Below are 17,796 nucleotides of genomic sequence, written 5' to 3'. Positions count from 1 at the left end.
TGGCTGAGTAGTATTTCATTGTATATATGTACCACATCTTCTTCGCCATGCATCTGTCAATAGACATTTAGGTTGCTTCTGTGTCTTGGCTATTATAAATAGTGCTGCTATGAATACTGGGGTGCATGTATCTTTTCGAATTAGTTTTTTCTCCAAATATATCCCCAGGAGTGGGATTGCTAGATCATATGGTAGCTATATTTTTAGTTTTTCTAAGGAATCTCCATACTGTTCTCCACAGTGGCTGCACCAATTTACATTCCCACCAACAGTGCAGGAGGGCTCCCTTTTCCCCACATCCTCTCCAACATTTGTTATTTGTAGACTTTTTAATGATGGCCATTCTGACTGGTGTGAGGTGATACCTCATTGTAGTTTTGATTTGCATTTCTCTAATAATTAGCAATGTTGAGCATCTTTTTATTGTAGTTTTGATTTGCATTTCTCTAATAGCAATGTTGAGCATCTTTTCATGTGCCTTTTGGCCATCTGTATGTCGTCTTTGGAGAAATGTCTATTTAGGTCTTCTCATTTTTTGATTGGGTTTTTTGTTGTTATTGATTTGTATGAGCTGTTTGTCTATTTTGGAAATTAAGCCCTTGTCACATCATTTGCAAATATTTTCTCCCTGTCCATAAGTTGTCTTTTTGCCTTATTGTTCCCTTTGCTGTGCAAAAGCTTGTAAGTTTGATTAGGTCCCATTTGTTTATTTTTGCTTTTATTTCTATTGCCTTGGGAAACTGACCTAAGAAAACATGGCTATGATTTACGTCAGAGAATGTTCTGCCTAGGTCCTCTTCTAGAAGTTTTATGGTGTCATGCCTTATATTTAAGTCTTTAAGCCATTTTATTTTTGTGTATGGTGTGAGGGTGTGTTCTAACTTCATTGATTTACATGCAGTTGTCCAACTCTTCCATCACCACTTGCTGGAGAGTGTCTTTTCTCCATTGTATATTCTTGCCTCCTTTGTCGAAGATTAACTGACCATAGGTGTAGGTTTATTTCTGGACTTTCTGTTCTGTTCCATTGATGCATGTGTCTGCTTTTGCGCCAGTATGACACTGTTTTGATTACTGTAGCTTTGTAGTATTGTCTGAAGTCTGGGAGGGTTATGCCTCCAACTTTGTTTTTTTTCCTCAGCATTGCTTTGGTAATTCTGGGTCTTTTATGATTCCATATAAATTTTAGGTTTATTTATTCTAGTTCTGTGAAAAGTGTTAATGGGTAATTTGATAGGGATGGCATTAAATTCTGCCTGCATTTTAAAATGGCATTCCCGGGGCTTCCCTCGTGGTGCAGTGGTTAAGAATCCACCTGCCAATGCAGGTGACACAGGTTCAAGCCCTGGTCTGGGAAGATCCCACATGCTGTGGAGCAACTAAGCCCATGTGCCACAACTACTGAAGCCTGTGTGCCTAGAGCCCGTGCTCCACAACAAGAGAAGCCACCGCAATGAGAAGCCCACACACCATAATGAAGAGTAGCTCCCACTCGCCGCAACTAGAGCAAGTCCCTGCACAGCAACGAAGACCCAACGCAGCCAAAAAAAGAAAAAAAAAAGGCATTCCCCAGAGAAAACTACCAGGAAAAAAAGAAAAGGAGGCAGGATTTCATTCTTTAAATGCACAAATTAATCAATTCAATTCAACTAATAAAGGAGTTCCCAAGTTTGATATCAAAATTAGACCTAGAAAAAGATACCAATAGATTTCAACATTTTTACAGATCATTAACATTGTTATAACAGTTTTTGAAACTCTACATAGATTTTTTAAAAGAAATATTAGTCATTTAATTAATAATTTCATTGTATACATACATCAGGTTTGTTTTGGGTACAATCTGATGTAGTTTTGATTTTTCTGTGTCTTACTAATGTCTGCATTGTATCTGTTTTACCTGCCTTAATCTGACATATTTGCATTATGTGCCAAGTAGAAATGGGCAACATCTCTCCGAAAATCCCCAAGTTCTAGAGAGGCACCTGGGTTACAGGCTCTGTGCAGGTGCCATGCATTGCTCATGGCTACATCAATCATGTAGCTCACCAAAACTGAGTACCATTTCTTGCCTCTTATTCTCACCCTATATTTGGAAATGATCTGTTCCATTTTAGCTACGCCTTCCCTGCATTCATCATACAGTTTCACTATGGAAGGCTGACTTATCTGAGGGATCTCCTTGTCATCGGCAAAACAACATATCTCATTGACTGGCTCTATGCCAACAGCGTTGGAGCACAGACTGATAATACCATCACCATGCCAATGACACAGAATTATCTCATCATTTTCTTCTACTCGGAAATCGAAATACCCCTTCTGCATTTTTTTCATATGTTCTGCACTCATCAGGGGACATTTTTCAGTCCTGTTCTCACGAATTGTTCCTGTTGCCCTCACCCCTTTCTTCTTCAAGGCTGACATCAATTTGACACTTGTAAAGAAGCTATCAAAACACAGGTGATAGGGATAGTGACCTCTCTCTAAAAGAACATCAGCAAAATTCATCACTAGATTTCCACCTAAACCAAGATCAAGATCCTTACCTGCCATCACAGTTGACTCTTCTTGATAGGGCTCAAACCAAACCAGATAACCCTGTGCGGTTGTACCACACCAGACTTTATAGCCAATTCTAATAGGTTTCCCATTCAGGAATTGGTCACTATCAAAGCACTCACACATTGTCTTATCAAAACAATAGTATTCTTCAAGGGGAGCGTACAGGAGAAAATTTTTATTCATTTGCTTTATGAGAGGCCTCAATTTTGTAAACTTATCATTTTGATCTAGGTGGCTATTATCTGCAAAATGCAGGTATGAGAAAATCAATTCAAATCTGTCCCTTCTGATTGAATCTCTAACCAGGTTCTGATCGGCATCAGACATTTCCCAATACATTCCCCTTTTGGGACGCCTCACAAGGCCACTCAAAAGCAGGACACCAAGCACACACCTCATTTCCTGAACTGTGACTTCCAAGTTGACATTTTTCTGAGAAGCATAATTATTGGTTTCACTGACAATCAAGTTGAATGTTTCATCATCAAAAAATAACTCAAAGAGCTCCACTGGGTTCAACTTTTCACTCTTGAGATTCAAAAGTCCAGAATCCAGTGCTGACCAGCTTGGAAAGTTGGGTTTAATGTCTCTTTTAGTCCAGTTCTTCTCTGGGACGCTTGACACCTTTGGTCTTTTTGGAGCAGGCTGAGTCTCAGGCTCGTCATCCTCTTCCACATCTGAATCACCAGAAAATGCGAGGCCTTGGAGCAGTTCACTCACTCGAGCTTTGTCTTTTTTTCTCCCTTTTCGGGTAATGTCTCCTGCAGCATATTCCAGGGATGAGATGTGCATCCGAGCCCACAAGTCAGCAGGGTGACGGTCCTTCAGAGTGTTCAAATGTGCAACTGTTCTTTCAGCAGGAACAGGGGTACTACAAGGGGCCTGGGGTACCCAATCTCTGGGAAAGAAAAAAGAACGTATGCTATAAAAATTCTGTCTCATTCACTGATACAGGATAAATCCACTGACGCCTAAGGATTCTTTTGTGGGGAATACTTCCTTCTCACTCCTCATGTTTCCATGGGGAAGGCTTTGGCCAGACTGAACATTTCTGGCCTCTTCCCACTTCCCACTCACTCCTCATGACTTAACTAATTGTTGAATCTGGGAGAAAGAACTGGGCTGTCCTCTTCAGAAGCCAGTTGCAGACATTCCATGTTCCTTTTTCCCCCAAGATGCATCAGGAAGGCCTATGCGCGGGGCCTATGCTGTCACTATGCGGCCACTTAGCTCTGCCTCTGAGTGGCTTTATCAGTCTAGCTTCTGTCAGTCATAAAGCAGAGGTTTCCAGAATCATCTGTTTTACTGCTGTGTCTCTATCAATTGGTTCTGAATTTGGACAAGGAAATGGGTTGTTATTTACTGAGCCCCCTCACCTCTCACAGAATTTCTGAACATGGAACAACTTAGCCTCCCCTAGTTCTGCATTCATCTGGTGGACGCACTGTTTCTGGGGAGAAACAAAAGAGAAACTCAAACTTATTGCCCTTGGACTGATTTTTATGCAGTTTTCAAGGAAATAAGCTGAAGTTACTAAGATGGAAATTATTATTTTACACAAACTTCTTTAATTCTAGAAATATGCATGTCATTTACAAATGTCCTGTTGGTACATTAAATTAGACCAATTTAAGAAGACGTAAGGGAGGAAAAAGCAGTGAAAAGAGTATGTTGTAATATAATTTACACTATATATACTTGTTTGCTTAGAGCATTTATCATCCTGGGTGTCTTTAATGTCTGCATGTATGATCCATTCAGTAGATCCATCTTAGAGTTCCCTGACATCTTCAACTTCAGGGGCCCTGCTTGAATCCTGTCACTACACTGAACTTTCCACTGGTGAAAACTGAACTCCAAGAGCTCACTCTGTAGCCAATTCCTTTTCACTCTAGCCTCCTTGCACTCTTGTCCCACAACACCTGTTCTTCCATCTCACTCTGTAGCCAATTCCTTTTCACTCTAGCCTCCTTGCACTCTTGTCCCACAACACCTGTTCTTCCATCTCACTCTGACTCCTCCGTTTCCTCCTGCTTTTACCTCCCTTCCTATTCTGTCTAGACCTCGTGATCCATCACCACCTTAGTCCTTCTCTTGCCAGGATCATCAATCACCCTGGCCCAGTGTCCTTCTGTAGTGGTGGGCCAGCAAAACTCAGCACCAGATCAACCCCATCCTTAGTCGTCTCTGTTCCTCACCCAGGAGAGAGTAGTGCCAGAGAAATCAAACAACGAGGTAGACTGACACTGCTAAATATGATGGTCTCCAAAACTCACCTAGTTACTCAACACTGCCCAGAAATCCTTCTCATGCCCTCTCGTCCCTTTCTTCCCTGTTCCCCACAACAGGTGTTTCATCACTCTTCTCAAAGCTACCAGTCTATCTCCAAACATGACTTCCTTTCCTACTCCAAAGAGGACCCAGAATTTTTCAAGCAGAAACTTGCTCTTTAAAATGATCCTCTGGGACGTCCCTAGTGGTCCAGCGGTTAAGACTCTGCAGTCCCAATGCAGGGGGGGCCCGGGTTCGATCCCTGGTCAGGGAACTAGATCCCGCATGCCGTAACTAAAAGATCCTGCATGCGGCAATGAAGATCCTGCATGCCGCAGCTAAGACCCAGCGCGGCTAAATAAATAAAATAATAAAATGATCTTCTGTGGCTCCTGTAACTCTTCTCTCCTAGTCTTCTCCTGTCCTCTCTAGGCATTTGCATTTTCTTTCTCTGCCTCTCTCTGATCCACCTCCTCTTTAGCTGGTAAATTCCTGCTTACTCATCAGGGCCTGTTTCAAATGTTACCTCTTCTGGGAGGTCTTCTCCAGTATCCAGATCTCTGTTGGGTCCTCTCCTGCAAGCTCTATCATAGCTACAGGGCACGTCATCATACTGCATTGTGTTCTGTGTTTTCTCATCTGCTGTACCCTCATGTGACTTATTGAAGGTAGGGTCTCTGTCTTATACATGACTGAATATGAGTGATAAAATGCTTGCTGAATGAGTGGGGAGGTTGCTGGGGGTGCGGTGGGGGGGTACACTCAGTCTCTGACATCATGATGGAACACCAAACCTAGAACATCCTACCCCTTCAGACTTCTTGTCACGTGAAACAGTAAGGTATCTTGATTCTCGGAGGCACTGTGAGTGATGGTTTCAGGTAAACGTACCTGACAGACACAACAGCAGGTTCCTATTCTCCAGTTACAACTCTGAGCTAAGTCACAGTGTTCTTTCTCTTACTTTAGTGCAGCTTGGCTCGGAGTTCACCAGCTTTATGAAAGATCTTACTTCTCTTCTTAGGCTTCAAGACATTTCTCTTTTAACTGAGATTTAGCTCCCTGTTTCCCTAAGATGAACAAATGTCAATAAGGAGAATCCTCATCCCCTGCCCTACTCTTCAGTGTAATTATCGCACGCTGTTTCCTTTTTCTTCTTTCCTCACGTCTCCAAGGAGTTAATGGCCTCACCAGAACCCAACCTTTGCTCATGATCCAGTCCCTCTCTTTCTGCTTTAGGAGCACCTATGCTAGACAGTCATTCCACAACCAACACTCATTAAGCACCCACTACTATCTTTAATTTGTCCTTTGTCATCAGCTACTCTCCTTTTAATCCTTGCTCAGGATTCTCCTAATGGAGGTCGAAGATACCCTACCTGTCTTCCCAAGTCCTCTTCCAGGTCTGATGATATTTCTTTCTTAACCATCATGGCAACAAACCTTACCTGCAGACCTCACTCTCTTGTCTAAATCCTCTGCTTCTCTATCTTCTTTTCTTTCTGGCTTCAGTATCTGTAGCCCCACAACATAAGGGAGCCAGGGGAAGAGTGATCAGGCAAGGTAAACTGAGTCAGAGAGGATTCTTGGAGGCAACCGTGTACCAAATAGAAGTTTTGTATAATTATGATATACTGACAGGTCACCTCCTTGGCGTGGGACCTCCTATGATCACAGAAGTGAGCATTACTCTTTCTGTATTATTCCAGGGAAGCAGGCTTTTACCAACTGGTTTCTCTAGTTTCATTTCAATTTCTTCTCACATCTATAGGATTTGTTCTACTTAGGACCATGGACACTCACCTGTTGGGTATTCCTGAGACCTCAGCACCTCGTTCCATTTCTTCAGAAGTTTCTTGCTTTGTGTTAAACAATCCATCTTTAGTTACAACTTCTTCAGCTAAAATAATATGTTAATAATTTAAATGTCATTTGTTGCCTGAATCTAGAAAAACAATCTCTAGGCTAAGGAATAGGATGTTCCAAATTAAAACAAACAAAAAATCAACAGGTGTACCAGGAGTGCAGTCACAACAGTCCTAAACATGTGGCAGAGTATGGGAAGATAATAAGAAAGGTCAATTTGCAGGGGAGAGTATCTAACAGGGCAAAGCATATTACATATGGACAGTAGTGCTCACAGAGAGTGAAGAAAACTTCCTCTGAGGTAAAGAAGGGATCAGGCAGAGGTGTTTGTGGAACTTTCAGGTATTAAGGGATGTCTGAAAATGACAAATTATATGGGACCCTTGAAAAGGGAAGAAAAAAGGGAGCAGAGGAGAAGATGTTGAGGGAATCATGATCAGAGAAGATAACAGCAAGAATCAGTAGTGAGTAGCAACAGAAGAAGATAAGGGGACTGGGCGGGATTCAAAATGGCAGGGGCTGAGAGAAGTGTGGAAGCAGAGGCCAGAAGAAGGGGAAGGAAGGGTGAGGGCATGTAGGAAATGTGGGTTCACAAGGGCCGAGTCAGGGTTAATGATGGGAAAGGTGAGCACAGCTGGGGACCAGCCAGAGGCCTGTCCTTACGCATCAGACTGATGTTTGTAACCTTCTCCTGAGCCGAGTTTCCACAGAGGTTCCTCTGGGCCAGACTCAGATGTGGCCACTGCTCTGGGACAAGGCCCTGGGCTGCTGCTTCCTCAGTCTTCACTGATGTCTAAAAAGGCAAAAAATGGCCTCTCAGTCTTCACTGTGGTAAGGATAAGGGGTCTAGGTGTGAAGGGTGTTGAATACCACACTGCAGACCAGTCGAACCAAGCCAACCAGCAGGGCCCTGCTCTCTCCGAAGGTCTACGGGACGACTGTCCTGCCTCTCTCAGCTTCTGGGGGTTGTCAGCAGTCCTGAGTGTTCCTTGGCTGGTAGATGCATCACTCCAGTCTCTGCCTCTGCCGTCACATGGCCTCCTCCCTGTGTGTCTCCCTGTCTTCACATGGCCTTCTTATAAGGACATCGACCGTCGGATGCTGGGCCCACCCTCCTCCAGTAGAACCTCACCTTAACTTGATTACATCTACAAAGAATCTATTTCTAAATCAGATCACAGTGATAGGTACCTGGGGTTAGGACTTCAATATATCTTTTCGGGACACAATACAAGCCATAACTTCATCTTAGGTCTACTTCAATTAATGTTATTTTTCTCTTTCTCTGGCTGGTCTTTCATTCGACTCAATGCTAGTTTCATTCTACTGTCCACCCACATCTCTGCCCTTTCATTTTCCTAGCCTTTTGATCTTCTTATTCCTCCTTAATTCAAACCTAATGATTACACATCAGTGCAAACGTTTAACTACTTTGTTATTTCTTGGTGTGATCATGTCCAAACATTTGCTTTTTTTTTTTTTTTTTTTTTTTTCAGTACGCGGGCCTCTCACTGTTGTGACTTCTCCCGTTGCAGAGCACAGGCTCCAGACGCGCAGGCTCAGCGGCCATGGCTCACAGGCCCAGCCGCTCCGCGGCATGTGGGACCTTCCCAGACCGGGGCATGAACCCACTTCCCCTGTATCGGCAGGCGGACTCTCAGCCACTGCGCCACCAGGGAAGCCCTACATTTTTGAAATACTTTTTTTTTTAATAAATTGCTTTTTGTTTCTCCATTATATAGCATTTTAGATAATTATATTGATTTAAATATACATATAGGTAAGTTTTACTTGCTATACATTTCTTTTCAAGAAGGTGAAGTATTTGTTAAGAACAGGAGGCACTGGGTCTGATAGGATTAAGAACAAATTAAAAGTCACAGAGTGGGGCTTCCCTGGTGGCGCAGTGGTTGGGAGTCCGCCTGCCGATGCGGGGGCTGCGGGTTCGTGCCCCGGTCTGGGAAGATCCCACATGCTGCGGAGCGGCTGGGCCCGTGAGCCATGGCTGCTGAGCCTGCGCGTCCGGAGCCTGTGCTGCACAGCAGGAGAGGCCACAACAGTGAGAGACCCACATACCACAAAAAAAAAAAAAAAGTCACAGAGTGAGGAAAGGACTCCATGAAGACCCTGTTCTTGAGGAAACTGACTCAGCAGCAGAGGACTTAAATAGGAGACTTAAATATTTTTTAACTAAATGACTAGGAAAATGATTGGACCACTAAGAGAATAAGGGGGAAAAAAAACCAAGAGTCTATTTTGTGAAGATGTGAAGTTTTTGCCTTGGATACACAGAATTTCCATTATCATCACCAAATATTAATTGGGTATGTGCAGAACACTGGGACTATAAGGTAACATGAGGAAGAGTACTGCCTCTCAGACTGGGGAGAGAAACCAGAGACCCCCTCAAAAGATAAAACATCAGTCACTGAGCATCAGATGAGTAGAGGCACTTTCTGAAACCAAGGGCCTAACTCTGCCCCTTATTCTCATACCTTGAGATCTGATGTGCCTCCTACATACGGTATGGAATGAGGCCACTGCATAATCTATGTGATCTATGTGAGCTCCCCGGATGAGGCATAAGTGGTCTGTGATATTCTGTGACAAGGTGAAGGCAGAGGGACGGTGCCACCTGGAAGGCTCCAGGGTGAGCAGTGTGAGCCGAGAAAAGGGCAGGGACAGGTGGTCGAGGGAAGCAGGGCTGCGACTGAGGTTCGCATAGCCCGGGCACCGTGCTCACCTGGGACCTGGCTGAGTTAAACCCCGGTACTGCTGCCTGGTCTCTGGGATTCTCTTCCTGGGGAGGGGCTGGTCCCTGGGGAGCAGGCCCTGTGGAAGGAGGAGACAAGAGTCCTGAATGAGACACAATGGCTTTTAGGAGAGAGCCCTTTGTGGGCGACCCAGACCCCAACTCTTCTTATGTTTGTTAAACATCCAGGAACTAAGATACAGATCTTACGCTAGAACATCATATCTGCTTTCATTCTTTCAGAATTCTAAAACTTTAGGGTCCCTACCCACAAAATAAGTGGTGTTTATGAACTCATGAGGTGCTCTACAGTGATGCACTTTCACATTCATAAAGAAAAATTAGAAATCATTGATGAAAATAAGGAGAGGGAAGGCAGAACTTGGTGATAAAGGAAACATTAACCAGAGAACAAAGAAGAAAGAAAAGAAGTGGAGAACAGAGAGAGAAGGCAAAGGGGAAACAGGAAAGCAGATAAGAGGAAGATGAAAAGAGAAAATAAAGATACAAAAAATAGAGTTGATAGTGGGGGAGGCAACGTATGGGGGGAGGCAGGGGGTAGATGGGAAATCTCTGTACCTTTCTTCCAATTTTGCTTAACATAAAACTGCTCTAAAAAAATAAAGTCATACATGTACACCTGAAACTAACACAACATTGTAAATCAACTGTACATCAGTAAAAAAAAGTCACACACACACAAAAACAGTCATACATACATACACAGAAGAGATGCTAACCCTGAGCTAGGAGAACTTTTGAGAATCTGCCACACTGGAAACTGTAACAATAATTCAGACAGTCATAATGATTGCAAGGTGCCAGGCACTGCACTGTTACTTAAAAAGATTCTTTCCAATTCCTTATCTGTACAATGGGGAGAACATAGTCTACTTTACAAGGTTAATGAAGATTGAGGTAACATAAAAACTCTCTGTAAAAGCCCTCTGTAAGTTGTAAGACCCCACACAAGGTAATGTATCATTATTTTTCAAGATGGCAACAATATAAGGAGCCCAAAATTACTAAATGAAGAGCACAGGGGATAATTCTAACCCAAAATATAACACAGAACATAGTACCACTTTTCCTTGCTCCAGACACAGTGGATCACTGTGTAATCTTTCTGTTGCTGTTGTTTCGTATCTAGAGCAAATAAGGCTTGCTAGGACAATAAAATAGCCTTGCCCCTGATTCACTGTTACTACCTTACCTCCCCACAACGCATATATGCCAAACAACCAACAGCTTAAAAAGCGCAGTGTAAAGCAGGTCTGCTGTCAGAGAAAGGGCTAAGCTGAGGAAGGGCAGGATGGCAAGAGAGAATGGAAGGGGGCAACGGTATAATGCAGTGAGGAAAGAGAGCAACAGCAATGGGAAATTTGAGAGAGCAAAGGTCAGATCAGACTCTGTGTTTGCCTCTTATAATCCTCCTGAGGTGGAAAAGCATTAGGGTTAAGCCTGGGAAGAAGGCGGAGGAATGTTTTCAAACATATTAAAGTTCACTACAAATACCACACTGATCTGTTGCTCTGTATCTCTGCCAAAGACAGAACAAGAGAAAATGGGCTTAAGTTGCAATGAATAAAATGATCTCAAGGTCTTTTCTACTTCTCCATCAACATATCGAAAATTTACCAATGTGTCTGACCCTAAGAATCGATCACATTTGAGCATTAAGAGACTGGCAAAAATAAAGTACTCAATAGTTTTCATTTTAAATCTAGTGTTCCACGACAGGTGAGAATGAAATACTATATACACACAAATAACACAGTCACTATAAATCATAGTTTTGATTTTAAAAAAGGGCTTCAGTGGCACCCAACTTTTTAATGATAAAGTCCAAACCTCCTGGCCCCAACTGACCTTCCCATTCCCCCCACCCACTCTTTCCCCTAAACAGACCCCACCATCCTGTCATGCTGGTTGACTTAGTACCCCATTGAAAATACTAGCAGGAGAGGAGGGAATGCAGGTAGCCTGGGAAACTGATCTTCAGTTCATTTGGTCGCAGGTATCCTGGAGAAATGTGCTTGGGTTATGACTAGTAAGCAGGGAGGCCCTTAGCCAGTCTCCAGAATATTTGGGAGGGCCTTAGAGGGTATAAAAAGCCCTTGAGAATGACAGGGTGTGCTTCCTAAAGGACAACAGAGCAACCTGATTACACACACCACAGCAGTGGCGCATCGCACGGGGACCTAGAGAACCAAAGAAGCCCCCCCTCCGCCCAGTAGATGCTGCTGGAGTCCAGTTCTGAGAGCCAGCTCATGCTCACACGAAAGAATCTTATATCCTATGACCGCTGTTATCTTTCTGTCAATTATCATCACCAATCTGACAAGTACCTCCATTCTTCATTACCCCCTCCCCCTCCACAGTCAAAGTGAGATGAAACTGATTTCAGCAGATGCATGTTCATCATCTCACAGGTAGATGGGAATACTCACCCTATGCCTGCTCCAATGCAAATCCTCATGTATCAAGGCTCAATGCAAGCTCATGACTCCAGGAAAGCTTTCCCAACCCCAGGGCCGTAAGGCTCCCTACCACGTCTAAACTTCTTCACGTAAAACATTTGGGCTTCATGTCATGGTGGTTTTTAATAACCAAAGAAATAAGACAGAACTATCAATCAAGTAAGTAGGGAAATATCAAGTTCTATTTATGCTCCAATGGGTAAATATCACAAGTAATCTGAGCCTCATACATTTTCTTTTATCTCCCTTGAATGTTTTTAAATCATTTATTATATGAACCATTTATTCTGCACTTAATATCAAAATATCAGTATTCACAGATCACCAATGTGGTGACTGTAAACCAATGTGGTAAATCATGAAGTTGTGTGTGTCATTTTGTATGCCTTTTCTAGGGAAGAGAGTTAATCCTTTTCAATAAATTCTGGGGGAAAATGATAGCATCCCTCACCACAAAGGTTAAAAAACATTGCACTACGGAGTTCTGAGGTCTCCTTTTTGAACGATCTGTATACTTCTGTGTGTTCTCAAACCATCTGCAAACTGCAGGCCGCAGACTTTGCCTTCTTTGCACGGCCTATCTTACTGCACACAGCTGAAATATAACCAGTAGCTGGGATGGATACGGAAAGTGAGAGAGCCGTGCACACAGGAGGGTACACTCCAAGTGCAGGAAGGAGAGAACCTGTTTAAACCTAAAGCTGTATGTAAATTACTGAAAGATTAGAAGCAGGGAGGCTACTGAAGAAAATGTTACCATGGGGAAAAGACAAATTTATGGAAAGCTACCAAGTAAATATTTAAAATATTCACAAGTGTAGAATTAGAAATGTGGAATAGAGATATATAGTAAAGAGAGAATCTTGGTCAGAAGGTCACGTGACTTAACTCTGCCTCTGTTGACCCTGGTCAAGTCACTTAAACTCTGAGTTTTGGTTTTCCTAACTATTAAGGGTGTTGGATAAGAATATCTTAGACTTCTAACATTTTACAATTCCAAATGTTTTTAAAAGTTTGCTTAGGTATAGGGCTAACAACAACAACAAAAAAACCCCACAGATAAACAAGCTTTACTTAGAAGGCCATGCACCTGCCAGCGGCCTGCTCCCAGTGTCCTTACTAAACTCACCCTCCGGCACTCACCACTCACTTCTTGGGCGACCTCTTGGTGGGGCTCTGGGGGTTCACACTTCAAGGTGGTTACCCCAGGCAGTAGCTGGGGCCTCTGACACCCCAAAGAGGTTCCTTGATATTCTGTCACCGGTAGGTGCATATCCTGTCCCTGAGTGTAGACAGAAGCCTGGGGACAAAAGGTTCACTTTGAAAAGGAGGGAGACACAAGAGGGAGGAGATATGGGGGTATATGTATACATATAGCTGATTCACTTTGTTATACAGCAGCAACTAACACAACATTGAAAAGCAATTATACTCCAATAAAGATATTAAAAAAGAAAAGAAAAGAAAAGGCATCCTGGTGGGAACTGGACCCAACAGCAGTTAGGGATATCCTCAAGGGAACACCAGAGAAGCTCCATTTAATCCTTAAGCAGCAGCAAGTAAGACAGAGTAGCAAGACAGAGACTTGCTTCACTCATTTGGCGAATATGGGCTGAATGCCTACTAAAAGCCAGGCTCTGTTCTATGTGCTGGGGATATAGTGCCAAAGAAGAGACACAAGACAGGCAAAAATCCCTGCCTAGAAAAACAAAACAAAAACCCAGATGGTTGCTTAACTAGTGGGTGGAAGTTCAATGAGAAATAGGATATGTACACTGTCTCAAAATGTCTCCCACAAATTTCTTATTAATTACAAAGGGGAAAATGGTAACTTTATAGTAGAGAAATCTGACAGATACCACCTTGACCTCATCAGTAATGGGACAATCCATCACCATGTGCCTCCTGATGTGATGCACTGAGGAGACCACAATGTCACTTCTGTGGTATTCTAGCCAAAATGCACAACCTGGGTCTTATCATGAGAAAATACAAGGCAAACCCAAATTGAGGGGCATTCCAAAAAATAACTGGTCTGTACTCTTCAAAAATGTCATTGTTGGGCTTCCCTGGTGGCGCAGTGGTTGAGAGTCCGCCTGCCGATGCAGGGGACATGGGTTCGTGCCCCGGTCCGGGAAGATCCCACATGCCGCGAAGCGGCTGGGCCCGTGAGCCATGGCTGCTGAGCCTGCGCGTCCAGAGCCTGTGCTCCGCAACCGGAGAGGCCACAGCAGTGAGAGGCCCGCGTACCGCAAAAAAAAAAAAAAAAAAAATGTCATTGTTATGACAAAGGAAGACTGAACAACCTTTCCAGATCTAAGAAGACTGAAGAGACGGCAACTAAATGTAATGTGTGATGCCAGCACATCCTGTATCCTGCATTGGGGCAAAATTGTCATAAAGAATCCTACTGGGCTATCATGGATGTATCTAAACAAGGACTACTGTTGAGGTGATAGTATCATAAAAATTTTAATTTCCCAAAACTTGATAGTATGTATTCTGGTTATACAAGAGAATATCTTTCTTCTTCAGAAATACACACTGAAGTGTTTAGAGATAAAGGGGTATGGTATCTCCAACTAACTCCAATCTCAAATGGTTCAAGAAAAAAAATGTGTGAGCCTGTGTGTGTGTGTGTGTACACATATATGTACATATACAGAGAGAGAGAGGGAGCATGTGCTCACACACGAGAGGGGCACATCCTGTAACAAGTGTTAACAACTGGTGAATCTGGGTGAAGAGTACACAGTAGTTCTCTGTACTACTCTCCCAAAACTTCTATAAGTTGTAAATTACTTCAAAGTAAAAAGTTAAAACTTAACAGACAAATGTTCGCCATTACATCTCCCAGGCCACCACGCACATTCTCTTCCCACCTGCTGTCCTGAGGCTCCTGTGTCTTTCTCTAGATTCTCCAGCACTGTCACTGCATCTTCCCCGCTCTCCAGAGGATACACCTGCACCCAGGCCTGGAGCTCCTGGGGCAGGATGGTCAGGAACTGCTCCAGCACCAGCAGCTCCAGGATCTGCTCCTTGGTGTGGGTCTCCGGCCGCAGCCATTGATGGCAAAGTTCTTGGAGCTGGGCCAGAGCCTCCCGGGGCCCGGTTACCTCCTGGTAGCAAAACCGCCGGAAGCGCAGGCGGCAAAGCTCCAGAGTGTGGGAGCTGCTGTCCTGTGAGCTGCACATCTGCTCCCATGTGGGATCTTCCTCCTTCACTTTCACAAGGCTGTCTCCATTCTCAGGAGCGGGGCCTGGCGAAGCTTCATCCATGTTGACCTTAAAGGCTAGAAAAAGGTTCACTTAGCTGAGGTCTATGCTCCAGAAATGTTTTTCCAAATGTACATCTGAAGCATAAGAATTGATCAGTAACATAAAAATTATAAGAGCTTCAAAACTCTATGTAACATACTTATATTTTTGTCCCCACTCTAAGTGATGCTCAAAAACTGAGCCTGCTTGTCAATATTATCAGTGAAATTAATGAGAAGTCTACCTTGAATCCTAAGGGAGCTGAGCCCAGAGGCAAGGGATGTAAGGTAAGGGACACCAGGGAAGAAGGGTTAACAATAAGAATGCTTGAGCAGCTTATACTTTAGATGGAGGGAAGGGATAATTTGATCCATGGAGGAGCCAGATGGCTGCCTTTATGGACAGATTAATATACCCTTAAAGTTCATCTATCTCTGCATATTTCTCACAGAATACTCCACCTTAAATGTAGGTGAGGTAGACTGTTTCCAAAGCCTCCATCCCCTAAAACCTGTTATGATGAGATTTTGTCACTTTTCTCATCATGAGGTGGAGTCTACTTTTCCTTCCCTTGAGTCTGTGCTGACCTGTGACTTGTTTTAACCAATAGAATATGGCAGAAATGACAATGTAAGAGGAAGTGCTCTTGTAGTGCCAGACACACAGCCATGAGACTTCCATGCTGTGAGAAAGCCCAAGCTAGCCATGCAGAGGTCACGTGGAAGAGAACCACGGAGCCCCAGCTGGGCCCAGTCCCCAGCTGATTGACCAGCAGCCACATGAGTAACTCCAGTAATACTGCCCAGTCAACCCATAGAATCATAAGAATAAGCTGAGGTTGTTTTAAGCCACTAAGTTTGGGGCTTTATTTTTTTATGTAACAATAGATAACAAACAGTAGAAACACTTCAACTTCTGTTTCTCTTCTCACCTGTTCCTTTTGTGATCTCAATCAAAATTCAATATGTCTCTATTCTAAGAACACTTTAATCTCTGTCTGGCTCTGACTTGCCTTTCGTATTCCAAACTCACATCTTGGGCCTCTCCTGCACTGTAATTTCAACACATCCCAAACTGAAATCAGAGTCCCCTCAAAGCTGCACTCACTCTGTATTTTCCAGTTTCTACTGGCATCACCACCACCTTCCATGCATTCAGGCTCAAAACCAGCTTACATATATTATATATAATCACCCTGAGTCCAGTCAATTCTTCCTCCACAACGCCTCTTGCAGCCACTCCTTCCTTTTTACTCCTGCTTTACGATTTACATTCACTATTACAATAATTTTCTGTGTGGTATTCCTGCCGCACCACACACTCCATCATCACTGGATTGATATTTCCTAAAGCACAATTCGAAACATATTCGACACACCTGTCCCACCAAAAAGCGGGTTGAACTAAATTCAAACTCCCCAGGATCTGATCTTAACTGAGTTTGACTTGTGTGTTTGTCACTCGATAAACATTTATCAAGCACGTCATTTTCCAAGCATAACGCTAACCCCATAATAAAAGACATAGACCCTACCTCCAAGAAAGCCATCGTCTTCCCAAATGCCTCGTAACACTGCCAGCCGATACTCAGATTTGTTCCACCAACCTTGTAGTTTACGGCCACGACCAGTCTTCTAACAGTATATTCCCAAGGCTCCGTGCAAATGCCACCCCCAAACCTAATGTACAGACAGTCTTCTGTCCTCTGAGCCACTCAGGTGGAGGGTGTTCCCATGGAAGTGAGCCCAAACCTGCCTCACCAACCCATTTCCCTCTCCAACCCGCATTACGGATCACACCCCGCACCACCGCCACCACCCCTGCCCCTTGAGGACAGGGGTTTATCTTTGCATGACCTCAGCGAGCCCAGGCTTACCTGGTATTCAACAAATACTGGCGGACGTCTTGCCGGAGGCACGTAGATGTACTGGGATGTCGGTAGCCGGGACCTGCGACGGGCCCAGAACGCATCTTACTGCGATTGCCCCCCAGCTCCTAGCGTTTGGCATATAGCGGGCACTCGGTAAGTGAGTGTCTAATTGCTGGTTAACGGACCAAAAGTTCAAGGAACATGCACAACGAAGACATGGCCGACCCAGTGAAAAGCCCCACCGGAGGGCGGAGGCCCGGCTCTCCACAGTCGGGATGAGCCAGTCGCCTGTCCCCGCAGGGCCCGGGCGTCTGCCGCTTCCGGCCGTCGGACCCGGGGTCAGATTTCCCCTCCTGCCGCGCGAGCAGCCGAACCTCAGCCCGGCCCGCTCCATGCCTCTCTAGGAATGCGGCCGCACGTCTCACTGGTGCGCTTGGCGGACCCCCGCAGCCCCCGCCCGCCCTGCTCAGTTGCTGAGTCCCCACCAGGCCATGGGGATGTTCCCAGCCTGCCCCTCATTTTTGCAATCATTTCAATTAAAAACCAACTCGATGATGAAGACAAAACTGAGTTTCTGTCTTTAGAGTCCTCACAGGCTGCTGGGGGAACAGATTAATAACGATTACAATACAGCAAGCAGCACAAATTTTAAAAACTTAAATATACAGATCATATATGTACAATTAAAACACAAGGTGCATAGAAACTATAAAATGAAAAGTATCCCACTCCCCA

The 17,796-nt window shown here is 44.0% G+C and overlaps 1 protein-coding gene across 7 annotated transcripts in view; it reads right to left on the bottom strand.

The window, feature by feature from the left end:
* Positions 1–1,519: 1,519 nt before the first annotated feature.
* Positions 1,520–17,796, bottom strand: part of PGBD1 (piggyBac transposable element derived 1) — a 19,946-nt gene continuing 3,669 nt past the window's right edge. For 2 of the 7 annotated variants that reach the window (XM_019944852.3, XM_019944853.3), the window contains exons 2-8: positions 17,068–17,140; positions 14,817–15,226; positions 13,078–13,234; positions 9,446–9,534; positions 7,366–7,495; positions 6,640–6,736; positions 1,521–3,463 (exon numbers count right to left, since the gene is read on the bottom strand). In XM_019944852.3, coding sequence (XP_019800411.2) covers positions 1,906–3,463; positions 6,640–6,736; positions 7,366–7,495; positions 9,446–9,534; positions 13,078–13,234; positions 14,817–15,212 — 2,427 coding nt within the window. In that variant the 5' untranslated portion in view covers positions 15,213–15,226; positions 17,068–17,140 and the 3' untranslated portion in view covers positions 1,521–1,905. Of the gene's footprint in view, positions 3,464–6,639; positions 6,737–7,365; positions 7,496–9,445; positions 9,535–13,077; positions 13,235–14,803; positions 15,227–16,385; positions 16,538–16,725; positions 16,871–17,067; positions 17,706–17,796 lie in introns of those variants that run through there. The other 5 variants (XM_073810484.1, XM_073810485.1, XM_073810486.1 and 2 more) reach the window with 4 other exon arrangements.

The sequence above is a fragment of the Tursiops truncatus genome, chromosome 10 (genome assembly GCF_011762595.2).
Source record: "Tursiops truncatus isolate mTurTru1 chromosome 10, mTurTru1.mat.Y, whole genome shotgun sequence".
Lineage (NCBI taxonomy): Eukaryota > Metazoa > Chordata > Mammalia > Artiodactyla > Delphinidae > Tursiops > Tursiops truncatus.
Note: the sequence above shows the minus strand (reverse complement) of the source record. Positions and strands in the feature narration are given on the sequence as shown.